Genomic DNA, 17441 nt, shown 5'->3' with positions numbered 1-17441 from the left:
ACTCAGGCTTTAAATCTTCAAACGGAAGAAAATGTTGAGAGGCATATCTAATCTATAAATTTAAAACAATGCCACCAGCAGGAATAATATATTGAAGAGAACGTTAGCATACCTTAAATACATTCCCTATTTCTTAAATAGCGCAATAAACAACACGCAGACACACAGGAAAAACGACCGGCACAGGGGCTGACTAACAAATGAAGGTTTATTTCGGAGCGCGTCGTATACAAACATGCATAAAGGGGTGGAGCCAAGGCGATGCCGCGAGATCACAGGAAACAGTGTAGTGACATCAGAAGTAAAATGATAAAATGTCGACTAGACTAAAACCAATAAAAAGAAGGTGCAAAGTGCAAACACAAGAACTGGAATAAAACCAATGAAAGGTAAGGTAGCAGCCAAAACAGGAAATAAAAACAAAAAGCGACACCCTTTTGGCACCCTCCATTCTTTTATCCCTTTTATTCTATTTTTGTCCTGGCCTTTAACACAGTGTTTTTATTGCTTTTAGTGTTTTGATCTTTTATCAATTTGCTTCTCACGTGACTACACTTAAGACTGTTCAGTATAGTGTATGTGGAGGAAGCTAGAGGTATAAATTAACATATTTGTCAGGCACGAGTCGCAAAGTGCCCATGCGAAAACACTTCGCGGAAAGCCGGTAATGTGGTTTAATTAAGGCAGTTGTGTCGTGTCATAACGGCGGAGCTTATGTTTCCCTATTTTGAACTCCACCTTTGTGCAATTTATTGCCTTCATATACATCCACACTCTAAGAAGAAAACTAACGCCTTCATATACATCCACACTCTAAAAAGAAAACTAACAGGGGTATGAGGTTAGTCCCTTTGGGCAGCAACTGAGTTTCCACAACCTTTATTTCTTTTGTCAACCAACTGCAATGGAATAAACAGCTAGTCGCCAAAAACTTAACTGCAAGATGAGTAACGGTTGCTTCTTGTAGATGCTTCTGAAAAGGTTAAAAATTGATTCTTGAAAATAGTCACTAAGAGAGCAAATGTTGCTCGTTTAAGAAATGACATTTGATTTTTTGAAATGATCTCTTGGAGTGCAAAGGTTAATTTCATAGGAATAACTGTTTATCCTTAGAAATGATTCTTGGGGACTCAAATGTTACTACCTCAAGATTTATTGTTCATCCAGTCATGCGTGTGCTCTAGCGTACAAAACGTAGATCCCAATACTGGGCGAGTTGCGAAAATGCTTCAAGTACAAAGGGTGCTTTGGACGCAGTGTTGCCCGCCGTGTCGCCTTAAGTAAAAACAACTCAGAAAAATACCTGATTCTCCCTGAACACGTATTTCAAATGACCGGAATATATTTTAGTACTGGCAACAAGTGGGAAAGGTCACCTATGACAAGTAAGCCGACTTATCTTCTATTTTTCAGCAACAACACGTAAAAACTAATTTCTTTGCTTCATGAAGGCTTGCGGACGCCTATGGAAACGGGCATAGCAAAGTCTTAAGGCACACGGCGCCCTTTAAAAACTATCGCCCGTTTGGCATTTGCGGCCGATATGAAGCTTATGACCGGCCAGTTACTCAATTCAGGTTTAAAAGTAATCGAAAGGGAACAGGTGTAAATTTATTCTTTATCTTTCTGCTGCGCACATCACTTTCACAAAGCCTTGGCACCAGAATGAAAAAAACATATTCTGCGAATAAAGATTACGGAAACGGATAATTTCGGTTAACTTGGTGGAGTCAGTACGCTTGCTAGAGCTTTGATCATAGGCTTGTGGAGAATGACTGTTGCCTGGCAGCCTAAGACGAAGTCTAAGTGTCGAAAGTCCTTTTGCGGTACGATGTAATCGAAGAGGAGGCGCGCACCCAGCCTTTCTTTGAGAAGAGCCACGTCGATTGGATCAGCAGAAATGTCGCCTGAAGAGGTAAACAGCCCCACGGGAGCGGTGATGTTTTCGATAGGGTATTCAGGAGCATTCACCTGAAAAATTATCCCGTCCATATAGATGCATTTTAATGGCAGTACTTCAAAGAGACATACAAAAGCGTGAAGGTAGTAAAAAGTATGAAATGCTTCAAATGAGGCAGCATGATTAAGGCGCACTTCTTCAGCGCGCGGGTTAATACTCTTCGAAGTGGAAACACCTTGCGAGTGCTATCTTTGACCCACATAGATCATCCTGATTTCCTCACTCCAGTATTGTTATACACGGCAAAGATGAACAGGTGAGTTTGATGGAGTAGGTTCTTGTCACGTGTAGTATTTCACCTTGTAGAGTCTCCAAACTCGTAAGCTAAAGTGATACAACATAAATTCATCACCAAATAACGAATATTCCCGATTTGTTGTAATATTGAGAAAATGAAACATCGAAGAAGCGGTGAAAATGCCCAAGGAAGGCTTGGGCGGAAGCAGGGGCTGAACATCACGATTGCTAGTTTTTCCTCTTTGATGTGTGTTATACACATATATACATTTTTTTATAGTCAAACGGCTTTCATTTGTCTTGAGCCTACAACAATATATCGGTAAATAAAAACGAATGCAATCAAAAAGTTCTGGAACAACTCGTATTTCAACAATGAGACACATCGTAAAAAAGACACCCTACAAGATAGGAAGTTCGCCCACCCCGGGACGGATTAGAATAGCTTCGACGATGAAGACGTCACCAAGCGCGACACGTCGAAAGTTACTACGCTTGGCTCTCTGGCGTTTCACCAAGAGATGACATTAATTCCACCATCAATTGTCCTCACCAGCCAGATGATACCCATTGTAGGGCGAAGGCCTCTCGCATATTTCTCCAATTAACCCGCTTCTGTGCCAGCTGCATCCACTTGACCCCGGCGAACTTCTTGACCTCATCCGCCCACCTAACTTTCTGCCACCCCCAGCTACGCTTTCCTTCCCTTGGAATCCAGTTTGTTACCCTAAGCGACTATCGGTTATCCTTTCTTCGCGCAACATTCCCTGCTCATGTCCATTCCTTTTTTATTTCCAGTAGAATGTCATTAGCTCGAGTTATTTCTCTGATTCATGCTGCACGCTTCCAACCCCAGCATTTCGTGTTTCATAGCCCTCTGCGGTGTCCTCAACTTAAGAACTCTTTTCGTTAGCCTCCACGTTTTAGCCCCATAGGTGAGTACAGGTAAGACGCAACAGTTATATACTCTCCTTTTGAGCGAATCCGGTTAGATGCGCTCGTCATATTCTGCGAGTATTTGCCAAATGCACTCTGTCCCAATCTTATTCTGCTAGTTATTTCTTTTTCATACTATGGCTATAGCTGTACAAGAGAATAAGGGGAGACATCTGATAGCCTTTTTTCAAGGTGACCGACGACTTGGGTTGTTTTTGTTTGTGGGGTTTAAAATCCCGGAGGACCCAGGCTATGAGAGATGGCGCAGAGGAAGACTCAAGACATTTCAACTATATAGGGTTCTTTAAAATGCACTGACATCGCACCGCGCACAGGCGCCTTGCTTTTCGCCCCGCAAATATATTTCTCGCTCATGATTGAAAAAATTCGATCCTGTTATTTTTACAAATCGGTAGCATTTTACCCCAACGTTGTAAGTTCAGAAAATTTTAGTGTGAAACTATTCATACGCTACCACTACCCTCCGAGATTCATGTCCAATCTTCTTCATGTCATTGCTCTCACTGGCTAAGTCGTTAAGGTCACAAACACGTGTCCTATCCCAACAAAGTAAAACCGTTCAGTTTAGTGACTCCAAGGCGCGAGGTGTCTCGATGGGTCTTCCAACTTCGCAGCCAATAAACAAGATGTGATAGAGCCTTACAGTGACCATTGAATGACTATGACCCCTAGTAGTTCTGTTATTTCAAAACAAAATCAATCGCAGAGTGTGTATTAGGTGAATATTGCGTAACAACAAGTCAATAGGACATAAAATCCAGTAGTCGCACTACGATCGCTTAGAGGGAGATAACCCGAGATTATTTATTCTTTTTTATAAGAGGAGGGGAGGGGGGGGTGAATTCTAGAAGGTGAGATTTCGTGACTTTGAAAGCAGTGACGTGTATTTTTTTTCGCAGTCGCAATTCAATTTACGTGTCCATATTGCATATCTATAACGTGACGCCACTAGCGCAGTTTGGTTTATTTATTTCCATTGAATTTCTTTCGCCGTCACTGAAATATTTGTTATAATTCCACTAGAAAACATTCAGAAGATCCACACACAAAATGAACGTAAGACGGAAGAAAAAGAATGTAAACGTACGCGATCTTAACTTACGCACAAATCTGCTTAGTGGACGGGTACAAATGACTGTTTTGCCCGGTTGCACTGTTACTGCATGGAAGCTGTTGGTTTTCAGTAACAGTTCAGAATGGTTTATTGGCATTTTTCTGAACGCGAAGGCTTCAGGTAAATTCAGGGAATAAGACGCAACACAAATACTTGTAGGTCACTCTATGATGGCTCCCAGTTTCCATGACAATATCGTCAGAGATATTCGAATTTGAGGTAGGTATAATTGAGGACTGAACAGGCAATACAATCTGCAGACGAACGAGAGATGGTTTCTGGTGATTAGAAATAATACCCGTTTCCGTTAGATATATAATTTTAAATTCCGATGCAATTGTACAGGCCAGCAAATCAGATGCTAAAATATGTAGTCAAATTTGCAGGCTCTTTTTTAATCAATATAAGCTGTATGAAATGAATAATGCGTTATAAGCCTTTTTCGGATCAGTTTCTCTTTTATGCAAGTCCTAAACGGATAAGACGTGGAATCGACATTTCTGGTTGTATTTGGGGATTGACATCACAAAGCGACTCTCTGCAAATAATGCAATTATGTATTCGGTCTGTAGCAATTTATTGACAACCATTAAACACTAATTCTCTAGACAAATTTCGTGTTAAGCCGAAGCCTCTTATCTGCCTCAAATTTCCAAGGGAAGGAAGGCGTAGCTGGGGGCGGCAGAAAATTAGGCGGGCGGATGAGGTTAAGAAGTTCGCAGGGGTCATGTGGATGCAGCTCGCCCAGAAATTAGAGAAATTTGGGAGAGGCCTTCGCCCTGCAGTGGGTATAGTCAGGCTGAGGGTGATGATTATTATTATTATTATTATTATTATTATTATTATATTATTATTATTATTATTATTATTATTATTATTATTATTATTATTATTATTATTATTATTATTATTATTATTATTATTATTATATTAATATTATGACTATTATAATGATGATATTAAGTTTGATGTCATGCTCGTCTTCGTGTGGTCAGCATTCCTTCCATTAGCTACAAGTTCCCTATGGTTGGCACATCTTTATAGCAATAAAATATCACATGAGGGAATTTTTTTCGGTATATTTCAGGATTCATTTACTACGGAAGACGCATGGGGGAAAAGATTTTTATTCCTTTTTTGAAAAGTTGAAAGGACCGCCAATGTTTCTTACAAATAAAGCAAGAACGTTCCATGCTTGACAGATCTCGCCGCTGGAGCCACATATTCTTCTAGTTTATCCCTTTCATAAATTGCAGGTGAACAATTATTGTTATTAATTGTAACTCACCTGTCCATAGCGCTTTTTGTTTTCTTCAGGTCCGTAGTTGTACATAACGAAGTTCTTGTTTCGATACAGCTGCAAATAAATATGACACTTGTTAAGCAATTTGCATAATGAGTTGCTTTAGAGATTTCTTGCGCTCATAGTAATTTCCTGTAAATCACGTCTGGCACTAAATCATTTCGTGTTACATCTCCTAATATTATTAGTCTTAAATAATAGTTTCTGTCATCTGGAGGCGACTGAAAGAAATATTAGTTCTTGCGAACTACTCAACGACGAAGAGAAAACACTGATGGCAAGAGGAAGTATTTACCCAGAACTACTCATTCTATCTTTTTTTCATTACAAAACGTCACACACTGATAAGGAAACGCGATTATATTTCCTTTGAAATGTATAACTACATAATTTTTCCCCTCCTTGTTCTCACGACGCCAGACATCCACGTCATCATGTATAGGCACAAGCTATGCTTTGGTTGAAAAACTAATAAGACGCGCGAAACTATCTATGCAAGATGCAGGTTTATGAGAGATCCATAAAAATTTGTTAGTTATAGTAGTTTTTACGTAATCGTCATTATTGGTGACTATGCTCCATAGTACATCCAATACATATTAGAATATAATATTTTTCAAGGATGCTTGTATCGAATACAAATGGTTCCTCCTGAATAGCGTGTCAAGCACCACACAATCATTTCATCGGTTATTTGCTATAAAAAGTACACCGGTGTTCCGGGAAGTGTTGTGAACTCTAGTAAATTCATTCAGCCACTTTTGGCGCGCAGAGACGAGAAGCTGAACAGTAATCGAAACATACCCACTGCACTGGTTTCGTGAGAGAAAGTATTAAGAGCAACCTCTGGTATGCTCCGGAGTGGGGTTCGGTTTCTCTTGCTCGTATTCACCTCAACATTCCTACCGTGACATGAAGCAGAGCAAAAGAAATCCTAAAGCGCAGCTATTTGAGGCTATTCATTGCTGCCAAATAACTTACGAAACGAAGTCTGCCTAATATTCTGGGCATTCATTAAACTGTGCACTGCTTACAGAAATAAATATCTCATATTATTGGTGCGAAGCTGACGAAGTAAGCAGCGATGTGTGAGAGAGCGCTCTATAGCCATGTCCGCTGGCTTTTAAAGCACATCTCATCGTGAAGTCATCCCGTCGTCCTGTTATTATCGTTTCGCCATGTTTTGTAGCTTGCCATCACGAGACATCTTGATACAGTGATTTAGGTCAGTGGAGTATTCGCTTATCATTCTGGCGTAGAGCGAAGCTTTTCGCTGGTTTGGTCGTCCGCTGCGGCTGCCTGAACCCTGTTGCGCGGCTGTACTCCAGCTCAACTTGAAGTGACCTGATGAGTCGCTCTCTTGACCTCCGACTACAACACATGACGAGCAGGACGTGCATAGATCCAAAATGCCAAACCCCACGAGAACCGATCTGACTACCTCGAAATACAATGCACCCCCCCCCCCCCCCCCGCCCAAACCATCGGACGTGTATTTAAGTCTTTATCTTTGGCAAATCTCGAGCGTTAGGCCTGAAGCTCGGTGGTAAGCAATCCTCAGATCTTCCCTTTAATCTCGACGTTAAGCTTTCCTTCTCCGAGAGCATTTGTTCATAGTCATATTATGCAGCAGGTTACAAGCAAAAATTAAAATCACATTGAGTAGCCCGTATTTTGATCTCTTTATAATGTTACCGATAATGTTCATTGAGGTAACAACTTAGCATTGAATGTCCTGGTCCCCTTTCTTCTCTAAGTTCCTAATGGATACCAGTGACATATAATGGTACGAAACAAGGCCAGCCGTTGTTGAAAAACCACAGATTGGTAGTTTGTGCTAGTCTAGCCTTCATACCTTTGCCGTTTGCTTACCTGAATATAGTGGCGAACGTTTTGATATGAAGTCCCGATAGGAAAGTGAGCCAGAATCACCGGCAGTCTTGTCTGAAAGAAAAAAAAGTTTTTTTAAATTTCTTGTTTTTTGATTACACTGCGTCGAAGACACTCAGAAATATTATGATCAGGGTAATGTGCGCTAGGCTCCTAGTATTATTTCCCAAGGTACCATTGTGCATGTGCGTTCGATAATACACGTGTAAAACTACTGATCGTTACAGCTATAAATATACCAGTCACTTAATAGTTTTTGAAATTGTTTTTCATCCAGCAAGAACACTGGCTCCACTTTCTTCTGAAAAAATATAAAACTTTTTTATTTACCGCACTGAAACGTGTAACAGCCAGAATCTGTAGTTGCGATTTTTGAAGGGGTTGTCATGATATAAAACGACAATTTCTATATAAATGTTTGCGGTATATGGGAAGTTAGATTGTACGCTTCTCGATTGATGTAAAAAGCAAGGCGCTTTTCTTCTGTCTAATGTCACTGCGCAATTATGCAAAATTACATTGCCTTTATACAACATTACTACACTCTAAGGACAATACATCTTAACGAAAAGGTACCTATGTGAAAAAAAAAATTAAAGAACTAAAAATTGCTACACAAAATTTGAAACCAGTTCGTACTCTATAATAAAGTGTTTATATTGGAAGGGCACAGCGCGAAAAGACACGGGGCGAAAGGAAGAAAACGTACACCTCATGTGTACGTCTTCTTGCTTTCGTGTGAAGAAGTACACACCTCGTGTGAAGACGTACACATCTCGTGTGAAGACGTACAGCGCTCATGTGTACGTCTTCTTCCTTTCGTCCCGTGTCTTTCGCGATCTGCCCTTCCAATATGAATCAATATCAACTCGACCAATTGTCTATCCTTTTTCATATCAAAATGTGTCTACATTTACGATTACTTATAAATTTTATACCCATAGATTTATTACTACTAGTGTAAACCAAATTTTGAAACACAGTATCAGTCTCGTACTAATATAACTAGTTACCTTTGTATGTAGATTTTAACTACAAGTATTATAGAAGGCTACTGAAAGCCATCAATGCAAAAGCCGAGTCGAGGTTTTAGGTTTCCTTTATCGGCAATGCAGTTCAATACAGTTAACATCGAAGCTACGGATTTTTAGCTCACACACCTGGCTTCCCTCGAAGCACATTTTTAAAATGGCGTCGATTTGCTTATTTTGTTCACTTGAAGCAGAGAACGTACTTTCCGCCACAATAAAACGCCCAGTGACGCCAGTTTTGCAATGGGCAACTATTGTAAGACACATTCAAGCCCTTCAAGCTGAAAGGTAGCTTTTGCGTGCGCAACCACGTACACTCAAAATGAATTTACATGCGCATTTGTAAGTCCGTTTTTGCCCTTACTGCGAGCTCACTGCTCACGCAGTGTAATCTCTCTGTTCACTCAGCACTTGCTTCTCTCGAACATGTTTCTCCGCCAAGGCCTCCGCCATTTACCACATATTAAACAGGTCCCGTGCTAGCTGCATCGACTTGACCCCTGCGAACTTCTTAACCTCATCCGCCTACCTAACTTTCTGCCACCCCTGCTACGCTTTCCTTCCATTGGAATACAGTTTCTTACCCTGTTTATGTCAAACGTTTATGTAACCTGAAAGGAGGCTGACTAAGAGCTATACCGCACAAGTGCACGAAGTCGTGAAGAGCAGATGATAGAAATTCCACAATGATAGAAGTGCTCTCCAAAAAGTTTTGAAATGGAGTACACACTAAGAAACTGCTACACTCGCCAAAGGGCTTATAATGGTGTTAGGGAAGCTACATAGCAAACTCGGTTGTTTTTATGTTCACAACATTGCGGCACAGGGCATATATGTTGTGCATACAAGGCTGAAGAACAACTGTGTAGCTGTAAAATGGCACGTATCGTACTTGAGCTTTTACGTAACGAGGCACCACGCACTTTCAGGATTTCTTGCTCACTCCTCCGAGCAGATTAGGGTGAGTGTGTGATATTATAATTTTATTATACCAAAAAAGAAGGAGGCAGTAGGGGAGAGAGGAAAATGCTACCCTGTTCAGGCTTCTGGCACCGTCCGAGCCCAATTCCGGATGGGTCCTGAAGATCAGGCGTAGGGCTGCGCAGGGCAGCCTCCCATCGCTCCTTTTAAACAAAAATTAAGCCATTTTGGGGCGAGGGGGGGGGGGGAGATGAATGCAGCACCACCGCCCCACATGATGCGGTAGTGGTTGGTTCTTGCAGGGAAGAAATTACATCTGAGCAGGATTGCTGGGTGGATTAGGTGGCGGGTGGAACATGTTGGACATGTGCGAGTCTGAAGCTCGACATCTTTCGAAGACCGACCGTTGCCGTGCACTATACATGGCTGCCTTCTAGTGACGTGGTTCTACTACTTTGTTACGTTCGCGCAAATGGTGGGTTACCAGCCACTAAAGGGCACGATTAAATATTCCATCATCGTTTCTCCAAGCTCACGTTATACTACTCTCGCGACATTTGGACATAGTGAACAACTTACCGCATTCAGCTGCTCAGGGCTTGAGAAACGCGTAATGAATGTCCCCAAAGCGCAAACCTCTCCACCGAAAATTCCGCAGAAAAACTGGAGGACATCTGTGGCAAAACTGGGAATGTACAGGTACCCACTGTCACCACTGGGATCCAGCAGAAACTGCATAAAAATAAATTGAAACGTTGGAAATCTCGATGGCTGCTGAAAATAAAGTTTGATAATTGATTAAGTATATACAACCAGTTTCAATTTTCGCGAACACGTTGCCAGCAAAACTTGTCCTGACAATGCGCCTGCTGATTCAATATATATTTGTTCAGCAAAGCTGATTCTTACCTTTAAAGTGGCGTCTACTCTCAGGGCGGACGAGCAACAACGTACTGGCGCACTAATGGCCGATGCCTTTTATTTTGCTACGATGGTGGCCGTGTCCTAAGTGTAAGGTTTTGAAATGAGCGACCACTGTACATCGTTTCATACATCAAGTGCAATACTGTCAAAGCTACAGCTCTTGTTTGCGCTCCCCGCACCCGCGATGAAAAATAGTGTCTGCTCTTGGCGAGAGGAAATAATAGTTGCTTTGTCTGCAAGCTTCATACATCTCACATTTGCCATCAACTCCATAAAAAGCAGCGAATTAGGGAGAAAATATAGGATTAGGTGAATTTGTATATTTCTTTTGTCGTTTTTGTTCGTGTTGCGTTATCACTACCCCGTAACCCTGCCAGTGGTGCCCTCCGTGCTGCGCAACGCAGCGACCTCAATTGCCTTTTCGAAGCAGCTTTTTTCTATAAGATCCGCACTGTGAATTGTCCAGACACGCAAAGCAAGTTATTGTTAACGTGTATCCTCGGAATATTCAGAGGCTTGGAATGGGAGCAGTTAGGGATAAGAGTAGATGAAGAATACTTCAATAATTTGCGATTTGCTGATGACATGGCCTTGCTAAGTAATTCAGAGGATGAATTGCAAAAAATGATTGATGACCTAGACTGGAAAAGTAAAAAGGTAGGCTTGAAATTCAATATGCAGAAGACTAAGGTAATGTTCAATAGACTAAGGAAGGAACAGCAGTTTAGGTTAGGTAGCGAAGCACTGAAAGTAGTAGGCGAATATGTCTACTTCGGACAGGTAATAACCGCAGATCCGGACCATGAAAAGGAAATAACAAGAAGAATAAGATTGTGATGGAACGCCTTTGGCAAGCACTCGCAGATTATGACTAGCAGCTTACCGGTATCGCTCAAGAGTAAAGTATACAACAGTTGCATCTTACGTGTACTCACCTATGGGCTGAAACGTTTAGGCTAACCAAAAGGGTTCTACTTAAGTTGAGGACAACCCAGAGGGCTATGGAACGAAAAATTGTAGGGGTAATATTAAGAGATAGGAAACGTGCAGAGTGGGTCAGAAAAATAACTCAAGGCACTGACATTCAAGTGGAAATTAAGAAGAAAAATGGGCATGGGCAGGGCATGTAGTGCAAAGAGAGGATAACCGATTGTCGCTTAGGACAACACATTGGATTCCAAGGGAAGGAAAGCGTAGCAGGGGGCGGGAGAAAATTAGGAGGACGGATCAGATTAAGACGTTCGCAGGGGTCAAGTGGATGCAGCCCATCCACACAGGACCGGGTTAATTGGAGGAATATGGGAGAGGCATTCGTCCTGCAGGGGGTATAGTCAGGCTGAGGATGATGATAAGAATGAAGGTGACGATGGGGATGCTCGGAATAGGGCCCTCTTCCGCTGAAATCACTCGGCCACGGAAAGAGGGCTTAGTGATACGCCCCCTTTTTTCTTCTTGCGGACTACATGCGTAGCTTTCGCTGCGTTGCACCTGATATATGAAACGGAGTATAGTTTGCTGGAACGCTCAAGGAAAATACTTGAAAACCACTTAGCAGATCATATTAAAGTTAATGAATATTTTAACACCTTTTCTGTTATAAATGTGCGGTATCTTTTGCTATGCATTGTAATTGATACTGTTTTCGTGCTGTCCTTTTTCCCATTGCCTTTAATTTTCTGTTCCTATATTTAACAAGTGGCAGTTATTATTGGAACTTCCACTTATGCACCTTGAAGGACTAGTTGTAAATAGAATGTTTTTGAAAAGTATGTGTAATTATGTTGAACGATAAATGTAACTTTGTTATTATTCAGTGTCTGATTTTCTAGCGCTAAGAAATCCATTCCATCTAACACACGGCTACACATTCTGAGTTGCCTTAAACTCGGAATCAACTATTGTGTTTTTAATTAGGGAGTATTCGTTTCCACCGAACACACAGCGGCAGTATAAATGGGTATCAATTTCATCGAAACATGTATATACTGCTGCGCATTCATCACAAAGGTTCTCGATATAAATATAATTCCTATTGCAAGTTCAGCTGATGAAAGCGGCTTTTACACTAATAATATTGTGTACTTTTGTGCTGTGTTTTACCTAAACACATGGCTCACGATATAGAATATTTTGCACTATATTATGCTAGACAAGTTAAACATATTGTGCTTATTTGTTCCGTAAAGGCAGATCAGCGTCTTTAGCTGTATTTGTGTATGATATACACTGCAAGCTATATTGCCGCGTATCATCTCCGCAGCGAATGCAGCTCGACAGAATTACACATGCCACAGATTGCAGCGAATGGCCCCCGATGTTACCAGGGAGTAAACACTTCGACAATTGCTGTGCTAATTGCAAATGAGTGCTAAACGTATTTTCGTGCTTCATAAAAGAACCTTTATTATACGTGAATGGCTTTTATAAAAAACAGGCATGGTCTAGTTGCGATTTACCACTGCGCATTTCGCTTAATTGATAAGTTCGCATGGAAGCAAAAAAAAACATTGATGTTCCGCTAACAATAGTTGTACCAAGACTAGAGCAGCTATTTAATTCCTGACACAAACTGCAGCTCGCCAAACATGTTTCTTATGCATTTTTTTTATCAAGATGCAGCGGTACAATTGCATAGCACTTTAAACAGCCAAATGTTTGAAATGAGTTGTGATGTACTATTTCTAACGCCAAGGTTTTGTAGAATTCAATTTTGCCCTAATGTTGCAAACCTGCAGGAAACATATAGCAGCGCATAATTCTGCATTTTGGCACGTCGTTAACGGCATCAACAAAATGGGCCGCTGCTTCATGAAAGCCTTCAGAATTTGACGCAGAAATAAAATAAATATAGGTTCTCTTAGGTGTCTTTTAAGATGATTATGGCGAAAGCCTAGCATTCCTCACCCATCATTTGACTCTCATCGATCACCTCTTATCAGCATTCATTGCAGTGCTACATAAAATTATAGTCGCTTCACAGGTAAGGAAATGCGCAGTATCCCTCCCAATTTCTCCGGAAATTGTGAGCTTGGGCGGGAAACCATTGCTCCTGTAGTGTGACGTTCCTTGACGCGCGTTCAAGTGTGACATTGCAAATGGTCGGAACGCTAGACAAAAACTAATCTCGTGGAAACTCGCGGGATATCACAGATCTTGGTCACAAATCTCGCGCACCGGATCTTGTTCCATGAGCATAGAAAGGCTTTCGCCATCAAGTGGAGGTTCAAAAACGACTTCTCGCATTGCAGCGCCAGGAGATATATTGTGTCGGTTAATGGAAGCTTCGCCGGTACACTCTCAGCTTCAAGGAGCTGATTGTACTCAAGAAATACCGTATATGAAGGGCATGGCATTCAGAGATTGATCGCTGTATGTTTCGTTGATAAGGTTTTTGGGTTTTCTTTTTCTTGATTGTTTTTTCTTGTCTACTTTGTTTTGTGAGATGGCCTAAGGCATGGAAATGCTATAGCGAGCCCGCATAACTCAGTTTGTCATGTTCTTCAACGAAATTTCAACTATATTCAGGGGCATATTCTAAGCCTATATTTAAAAAAAAAAGAAACAAAATCCCAATAAAACCTCCCAACGCGACCGCTGCAAACACAAGGACATGCTTTGAAGCCAGAGTTTTTCTACATCTACAGCTATGAAACAAATGTTTCACTTACAAGCAATGGGTAGCCGAATGGAATCACCTCTGGGATGGGAAACCTCACGTGAGTGATGTTCGCCACTGGGGCATACCCCAGCAGTATACTGACCTGAAGAGAAACATTTGGAGGGAAGGTATGTGGTATATAATATATAAAATACACCAAGGTATTTTGCAAATAAAAACCATTACGGTTTTGGCTGATCGGAAATGTTAAAGCGCAATAAAATCTCACCATGCTATTGACAAGTAGTAACTTTCAAAATGAGCAAAAACTGCTGCTTATTTTAGAGAAACCTTGTCCACAGAAAAAATATTGTCACATTATGGTCAGCGCTATATATAAGTCGCCAGAAGGTCTCACCTTTTCTAACTATCACGAGTCAAGAGAAATGAGTCGCAACTTTGGTTTTCAACTCCGTGCTGTTTTATGCCTCGGAGTTCTCGAACATCACTTGGTAGATTTTTAAAACATTATGACATATGTTTGATGAGCGTGGCTAGCATTATGAAGTGGAGCGATTGTAATTGAAGCATTACAAGAAAGTGAAGAAACGCCACATGAAAAAACAAGACTGTGCTGCAATAAGAACGATTCATTTTTAACAATGATATCGTCGTGGTATCATGGTGAATAAACAGCACGGTCCGTGAAACGGACCAAGTCTAAGACGAAAATACCAGAGGCGCTGACTCGGAAGTGAAGTTTAATGAAGACAACAAACAAATATTTATGATAGCCACCTGAAGAAGTCAGAATTATACGAAAGCAAGCACTCGCATTGCAAAAATAGCTAATAAGGACCGGAGGGCTCTAGTTACTCCAAGTAATGAAACTCTTCATCTACTACGGCAACAGAAGGAGCGCCAATGCAGCGGTAAACATATTTTCTGAAAAATGCCTTACCTAAGCGCTCGAATGACTTGGTCGCAGTACCGGAAATAGCATCAACCATCAAAAAAAAAAATAGCATAAATAGCATCAAACCGGGGCGAGCCACAGCAGTGTGCTCGCCCAAGTCTGCAGAGAAAACCTCACTGCAGTGTGCAGGCAAGTTGTCCCTCCAGTCACTTCTGGTTAAATTGCAATCCTCATACAAGCCTCACACTCAAAAAGTAAACTATTTAGAAGACGTACATTTTTCAGCATGATAAGGACAGTTTGTTCATCCTCCTCGCAAGCGATAAAAGACTACCTTTTTTTTTGTTGTCCGAGCCCAGCGGTTCTTATGGATGCAGCTAGCTAATCTGAGGTCCACTTTCAACCAGATATCGCAGAGCTTGTTCGGTGCGAAAAACATGACCATGATTTCATACCGCTTAATTAGGCTCTTGAAACCATGAGAGAGCTTGTGAATTTAGGGATGACTGCCGGCCAACAGCGCTCATTATCATCCAAGTCTCATCTGTTGGCCCCTGTTTTGGCCCCTCAGAGGTCTTATCGCCTGCCCTGCAGACAATGTGCTCGAGAAAATATCAAGATTTTAATCAGCACACTCGCTCCAGGACAAATTTAGAAGCAATGGTGTGACAAGACTTCGAAGTAGCGGATTTGGACACGACTCCCAAATGCCATCCTCAATCATTTTCGAGTGGCCATACTCGTACCCAAGAAGCAATTTCGCAGTTCACGGTTGATATATCGAGCGTATATGGTCTGGCGTAGATCTCAAAGGCATGTCAAAAAAACTTAGGTCTTTAGCCATGGGAACCTCTATTGTGCATTTGAAACCAGAACAATATCGGCAGAAGCGCTCAGAACGTCTGTCATTTTAGAAGAAACGCGTGAATGTTTCAAGAGGATCAAAAAATTATCAACGTATTTGAACGCTCTCAGAAACAGTCGCGCAGAGTCACCGGCCACCTTTCTGACCATAACACAAGGAATACGTTAAGCAGAGGTGTGACCATCCAACTACGTAGTCGCTAGCCTTCTACACAAAGGATGACCAGTTCCACCCAATGACCATGCATGTGAAGTAAAAAAAAGGTATTGCAAAAAACGACACTGGGCATACCACACTTGCTCACGTGCCAATTAGCCCAATCCGCTGCCTAATTACGCCATGTCATTCCGGTGTAAAATACACCGGGGACAGAGAAGTATTTTGTGCCAGCTTCTACATAACATGAAACGTCGCATCTGTTTACAGCCTCCGATGCCAACGTGCAGGCTAATGCTAATGGCTTCCTTACATTCCACGCATTGTCGTGAGTTGGCAAAGAGTGGATCCTTTTGACGTAGACGGCACGGGCGCTTGCTTGGCAGTAACTGCAATGAAGTTTTTGAAGTGGCGGTTTTTGACCGATTCCCACTGGAATTCGCCTTCATTAGTGATTGGAATGAATATCATCTCAAAGTATAACGCAATATAATACACACGATTAATGATATGCTGAAGGCTACTTTGTTTCGAGGAAGTATCAGGACTCGAATGAGCAAGCAAAGAAGAAAAAGAATTTCCCGGGAACCTTCTCATTACGTTACATCGTGACTCCCGCCATGCGCAAGAACGGAATATAATGACCAAAGAAAGAGCTGGCCAAGCACATGCTAAATAACTTCTCAGTACGCAAAATGGTGCAGGTGTTCCCGATTGCATGGCTAACAATATCACCACCACAATGCTTGCTATTGAGTCTGCAACATACGTTGGCCGTGAAAAAGGAACTTTAAACCTCACGTGCTTTCCACAAGAGCTTCATAAAGCTAAGACCTAAGGCCCACCACCTGAAAAAACAAACCACAAACGATGTTTTTGTCATCACAAAGGTTATCAGGTAAAACCCCTGAGAAGGGAGCTTATCTCGTCTACGTGGCAATGTTATATGGCAACATCAGGTGTCCTTGCAATAAGCCGGCCAGGCGGGAGGCATCTGGCTGCTGATAATCATGCGCACTTTCAGTTAGTATCAACAAGCTTTAGCAGAATTATATGGTAAAAAGAGCTCACAAACGTAGCGATATTACTTGCGAATATGTTCTTGATTACAGCGTGTCGTACTTCAATCAGAAAAGTGATATTTTTTGCTTTGAGCAAAATTAGCTTTAGTGATCTGGTACATCATTTATAACTACACCATGAACGCGAGAAAACATACGAGCCGTCTATTAATTTGCATGGACATCGCTGCATTTTTCCCTTGATCACTGAAGTACTTTTCCGGTGCAAAATAATGAATATACACAAAAAATAAAATTAGTGCGTGGAGATTTCCTGCTCGGGACGGTGGGCAGTACAACGTATAGGTTTTATTTATTTGAAAGGCTACATATAAAGGCCAAAGAGCTCGATAAAGCTTATTAACTGGTTTAAAAGCAGCGTCGTACCTCGCAGTGGCAAGAAATTGCACCCAGGGGCGCTCGCATTATCGCAGCAAGCTAGCCTGTCAGCCCCAGAGCGACATATTAAGGGTACCCATAAGGCGCTCTTGGAGCATGCCTTTTAGAG

General features: G+C 41.6%; 1 protein-coding gene across 1 annotated transcript in view; it reads right to left on the bottom strand.

Annotated features, from left to right (window-relative positions):
* Window positions 1-1716: 1716 nt before the first annotated feature.
* The window catches only part of LOC146174143 (gastric triacylglycerol lipase-like), a 41748-nt gene continuing 26023 nt past the window's right edge, over window positions 1717-17441 (bottom strand). Inside the window, exons 5-9 of the mRNA XM_084585326.1 lie at window positions 14006-14098; window positions 9993-10145; window positions 7444-7515; window positions 5557-5625; window positions 1717-1971 (exon numbers count right to left, since the gene is read on the bottom strand). Of these exons, the coding sequence (XP_084441452.1) occupies window positions 1717-1971; window positions 5557-5625; window positions 7444-7515; window positions 9993-10145; window positions 14006-14098 (642 nt within the window). The remainder of the gene's footprint in view (window positions 1972-5556; window positions 5626-7443; window positions 7516-9992; window positions 10146-14005; window positions 14099-17441) is intronic.

This window comes from Amblyomma maculatum, chromosome 11 (genome assembly GCF_055883805.1).
Source record: "Amblyomma maculatum isolate TAMU_Amacu chromosome 11, ASM5588380v1, whole genome shotgun sequence".
In the NCBI taxonomy this organism is placed as follows: domain Eukaryota; kingdom Metazoa; phylum Arthropoda; class Arachnida; order Ixodida; family Ixodidae; genus Amblyomma; species Amblyomma maculatum.
This window is presented reverse-complemented; position numbering and strand designations above follow the sequence as displayed.